The 5,399-nt window shown below is 38.1% G+C and overlaps 1 protein-coding gene across 1 annotated transcript; it reads right to left on the bottom strand.

The window, feature by feature from the left end:
- Nucleotides 1–275: 275 nt before the first annotated feature.
- Nucleotides 276–2,112, bottom strand: LOC134799376 (ecdysone oxidase-like). Its single transcript, XM_063771813.1, has 2 exons — nucleotides 1,967–2,112; nucleotides 276–1,841 (listed from the first exon to the last, which is right to left on the bottom strand). The coding sequence occupies exons 1-2, from the start codon at nucleotides 2,090–2,092 to the stop codon at nucleotides 294–296; spliced, it is 1,674 nt and encodes a 557-aa protein (XP_063627883.1). The 5' UTR covers nucleotides 2,093–2,112; the 3' UTR covers nucleotides 276–293.
- Between the last annotated feature and the right edge of the window lie 3,287 nt (nucleotides 2,113–5,399).

A 5,399-nucleotide genomic window follows, 5' to 3' on the forward strand; every position in this document is an offset into this window, starting at 1 on the left:
GGTAATTTCAATAATTAATCAAAATAAAATAAAAAAATTACACTGTGTGTTTGGGTTAGCGTTGTTCATAATTTTATTATTCCAAATTTCAAATCGGTAGCTTCAGTAGGTCTTGAGATATTTAACAATGTGTCAGACAGACAGACAGATGGACAGAGTCGCACTTTAGGGTTCTTTTTGTACCTCTTTGGTACGGAACTACCTACCTGCTAATAAATACTTGGCCGGTAATCCCTCATTTCCCAGAATAATGTAGGTAATACCGACAATTGATATCGAAATTAATGTTCCTACTATTGATCAGTGATCACCTGATCACTTATTCCATATTCGCTTTTTATAATATCGCTAGCCTTTTCTGCAATCATGATTGTTGGTGCATTTGTGTTCCCGCTGGTGATGGTGGGCATTACACTCGCATCTACTACTCTCAAGGCATCTAGCCCTCTTACTCTGAGTCGTTCGTCCAACACCCCGTCGCGGCCCATGGCACACGTGCCAACAGGGTGCCACTGCGAAGAAGCTATATTCAAAACATAACATTTCCAGTATTCATGGCTACTAAAAACCAAGTTTCTACAATTTGTAATATTCAATTTTACAATCTTAGAGCCGACTGAATGAAAATATGTCGTGTTGATGACGCTCACATAATCTTCCATGTAGCGAGCGTGTTTATCTAAATCTCTTTCATTAGAGTAGTAGCCCAAGTTGATTTGAGGATATTCTTCGGGGTTGTTGTTCTTCAGTGTAATATTACCTCTGGATTCAGGATGAAGAATATTCACTATTGAAAACAAAGTCTCTTGTGTTTGACCCGCAAGCGCTATAGATGTACAAATGTCGTTGGTTAATCCAAAGACGACGGAGCATATTAGTGTTGACATTACAGTAGCAGCTGGAAATGGAAACACGGTCGTCTGATAATCTGGGAATAACTGAGATTTATTTAAAGCCACATGGCCAATTATTGCAGGCGTCGGAAATTTATTTAAGTTTGTTAAGACCTCTACATTTTGAACCACAGTTTTTAGGCCTTTTTTACCAGTCAGAACTACAAGTATCGAAGCATGATCTTGCAAATTTTGACCTACATTAGGAGAGTCTAATATAATATTTATGCCTTTCACTGCTAAATGATGTTTTGGTCCAACACCTGATACCATCAGCAAATGAGGGGAGTTAATGGCTCCAGCTGATAAAATTACTTCTTTCAACGCCTTAAGCTTAATGATTTTTTTATTCTGCAATTTCACTTCAACGCCTACAGCTCTTTTACTTTTATTAAAAAGTATTTTCCTGGCTAACGTGTTCCTCAGAACGTACAAGTTGGGTCTGTGTTTGATAGGCCTTAAAAAGGCTGCTGCCGTGCTTTGTCGGATACCTTCGTCGATAGTGTATTGTGCTGGCGAATATCCCAATTGCTGGAAACCATTAGTATCTGTCAGAATATCATGTCCATTTTCCCTGAACGCTTCAAAGTATTTTCTGGATCTTTCGTCCCATATTGGGCGAGTTATGCCCAGGTAACCATCAGTGCGATGTAGGGATGCGGTCTCACTAGTCATTATTTGGAGATCGTTAAGTCTTTCGCTTTTCATAAAATAGTACGTGACGTTATCCCAGTCCCAGCCCGGGTTGTGGAGAGCCCAGGAGTCGTAGTCCGCTTTATTTCCTCTGACGTAGTACATGTAGTTGGCGCCACTGGATCCGCCGAGCATTTTTCCTCGTGTAAGATGGATGTTCTTAGTCCTGTGAGCCTGGCAGGAATAGCCATCATTCTGCGTGTAGTAGTTCCAATCTGACATGGAGTAGTCAACGAAGGGAAAGAAGCCGGGTATCTGAAAAAAAAATCCAATTCATAAATGTAGGTTTAAACTGTTTGGGTTCCTTTGTAAACAAGGAACATGCACAGAAAAGTAACTAAGTAAGCGATATTTTGTTTAATAAAATAGTAAGAACTGACTGTAGCCTCAACCGGTGGGTCGTCTCCAGCCTCTATCAGCAGTACGGTCCAGTGCGCGACCTCAGTCAGTCGGTTCGCCACCACGCAACCCGCCGATCCCGCACCCACTATGATGAAGTCAAACATGTTACCATCTGAAACAATTATAATTACCTTAGTCTAAGAGACGATTTTTCAGTCCCCAGTTACGAATAGGATTTATCCCGTTGATTACACCATTCTCACGTGTCATTCCTATACGTCAACTCGTAATTCAGATCATGATTTCATGTTTGTGGTTTGTGACCAAACTCGTAATTCAGATCATGATTTCATGTTTGTGGTTTGTGACCAAACATGAAATCATGATCTGAATTACGAGTTAACGTACAAACTAGTAGTTCGCCCCGAACTGAGAACTCGCGGTTAACCAAAAATTATATAGCGATTGCCTTTGTTGCACCTACTTAGGTACTCGTATAGTGCGACATAAAATAATAGAAAATAAATGAGGGTGCCACTTTCTACGTAACTGTCACATTTTTGACGTAAAATGCTTACACACGGCAACAATTTAGTATGGACATTTTTGAGTTCCATTTTATTTAATTTCTACTATTTTATGTCGCTCTATAGGCGGCAATGGATCAAAGATCGCGTGGATTTATTGCAAGGTCTGTGGAGCCCTTAACAGTTAACTGATAGATTTAAGCAAAGAGTAGTATGTATAATATAGTTGGCCAAGCAGATCTTGTCAGTAGAAAAAATGTAGGCGCGAAGGGATATGGTCTCATAGAAAATTTGAGTTTCGCGCCTTTTCCTACTGACAAGATTTTCTTTTTTGTATCAATTTTGAAGCGCCATTTACAAGTTTAGCGTTAAGTAATATCGATGGCGCTATTTTTTCGAATAAAAGGCTTCGTATACGGCTGTCCCTCCCCTGGATTTAAGTCACCACCAAAGAGATTAAAAAAACTGTATCTGTGCTAAGCCGAAATATTTCCTGTCAAATGTCAAATAGGTACATATATTATGTTTATTCTATTTTATTTTTATCTTGCTAATTATTTCAAAATGGTAAATTTAAAAACGATATTATAAAAGTGTAAGTCGAGCACTTTCATTTGATACTAAACTCGACCATGTTTCTTGCAAAAAAATGACCAGAATAGCAAGATCTCTCACAAACAGCTTTTTGGCCTTCTAAGCTCATCTTGCTCAATAACCCCTTGATCGGGCCTGCTCATAATTTAATGACTAAAATATAATGCCCTCGACTACACGTTTACCCAATTTCATTTAAATTAGAACAAATTTACTTAATTTATTGAGTATCAAACTATCTTCTGACAGTTCAGCTTAAAAACATCGAAATGCCGGGACGTGCCGCTAGCCAGCCGCGTGTTCAAAGTCGAATGTAAGAACTTCGCTTCGCTTCGCTTCGCTTCGCTCGCTCGTTCGATAATAATTATATTACATGTAATTATAATCCAACAACGAAAGCTAATGAAAATGACCCCCGGGCCCCGTACTTACATACTTACTGTGAACTGTAGCTTGTGGCGGGTAGTCGTGAGAACCCAGATGGAGGGCAGAAATAATGGCCAAAGCCGCTTGAATCAGTGCGATAGCCGGACGGATGACTTCCACCTCTCTGATGGATAGCAATACGGTGTTGAACACCATTCTGGAACGTAGGAGATACAATCATTATAAATGTTTAAAAAAAAACCCTGTTTATTCCTCAAGCAAAAGATTTCAAGATCAAAAGTGGAATCACGAGCGTTGCAATGACACGAACAAAAAGAAAATATGGAAAAAGTCGCCATTAAGTACATACTCATTTTGTACCTAATTATGAGATGGACGTTACACATTGGCAAGTTTTTGAATTTAAAAACTAGAAGCTTCCTTAATGTAAATTTTTGTATTGTGTGGCATTTATTTTTGAAGTGAAAACATCTTTAGCGGCGCTGTGCACTTTTTGTGATGGGGAAAAAATGTTAAACTCGCGAGAGCGTAAGTAGAGTTGTGCCGTTCTTTCGAATGTTCTCTGCTTACTATGGGAAATATTCTTGAGCGAGAACATTCCCCATACAAAACGGAGAACTTTCTCGAGAACGGCACAACTCTAAGCGTAAGACGTAAGACGTGACGTCACGTGTGACGGACACGTAACGAACGTTACGTGACTTAAATGCCATCTAGTGAGTTTCCCTCTAACTGGTACTAATATAACTTGACTACTAACAGTGATGTGCTTAGGGGTTTCAAGTAATGCGACGAAATAACGCTAGATGGCGTTAACCTCAATTATACATAGTGCTGCAGACATTTTGCACTAGATGGCGCTGTTATTAATATTTTGACGTAAGACGTAAGACGCAACTAACTGTACAATGTAACTGTTAAATTTGTCATTGAGTTTTCACTTCTGCCGGCACTCCCGGAGTGCAACCCGTTGTTTTTTTTTTATATAAATTATAATTGAATTCAAATTATTTATTTCATTTATAATTTATCGATATTAAGTATGAGTATGAATATAAGTTAAACTTTAGTTTTAATGTCGACTCCATATTTTTCTTTCATCTTGCTATGCGTTTAAAAGTCCGAGACTTGGGCATATTCCTATTAAGAGCCAACGGGAGTGGTCATTTCTCCATACAAACGTACTCCTCGTTTTCCTCCGTGGTTTTTGAAGCTAGAGCAATGATTTTTTAAACACAGATGAATATTGTCAATATCTGTGTCGGACCGTTTTGCTTTTTTTGATATTTTTGTTTTTTAAGGCGCTAGAGCCCTTCAAAAATGGCCGAAATGGCCTAATTGACTATGCCGCAATGAGAGGCGTGGCATTCAAAACTGATATCAATTAGCCAAAAAAGCAAAACGGTCCGACACAGATAATTTCATAATCATTTAGATTTCCAAATTTGGTTACGATTGGTTAAGGTTTGGAGGAGGAAACAGAAGAGTACGAAACCTCGATTTTTTAGATTTTTACGCAGGATTTTTCGCCTTGTCCTTATCGCACTACTTTTAGGTGCCGCTTCCGTTAGCGAGACGGGTATATTTACCTAAAATATTTAAAACTCAGCTCCTGTTTCGTCTTAAGCTACTTAAATTTGCTCCTTTAACATCAGTGGATTGCGAGCGGAGTTTTGCAATTGATACTTAAAGTATATTTTTATTATAAAAAAATGAGTAGGTCTGTACAAAAATTTGGAAAAAATACTGATTATTTTCTTTAATAAATCTACATTATAAGAAATATTTGGGTATTTATTGACTAGGAATAAAAAATTAAATCTCAGGTAAGAAATAAATGAAAATAATAAAATGATTAATTATTTAATTAATTTTGGAGTCATGTCCACATTCTTGCGAGCAATGACGCACAGTGGTCCGATCACTACAATATACAATTCGTTTTCTTTTCAGTCGTTTCGTT

The sequence above is a fragment of the Cydia splendana genome, chromosome 1, assembly GCF_910591565.1.
Source record: "Cydia splendana chromosome 1, ilCydSple1.2, whole genome shotgun sequence".
In the NCBI taxonomy this organism is placed as follows: Eukaryota; Metazoa; Arthropoda; class Insecta; order Lepidoptera; family Tortricidae; genus Cydia; species Cydia splendana.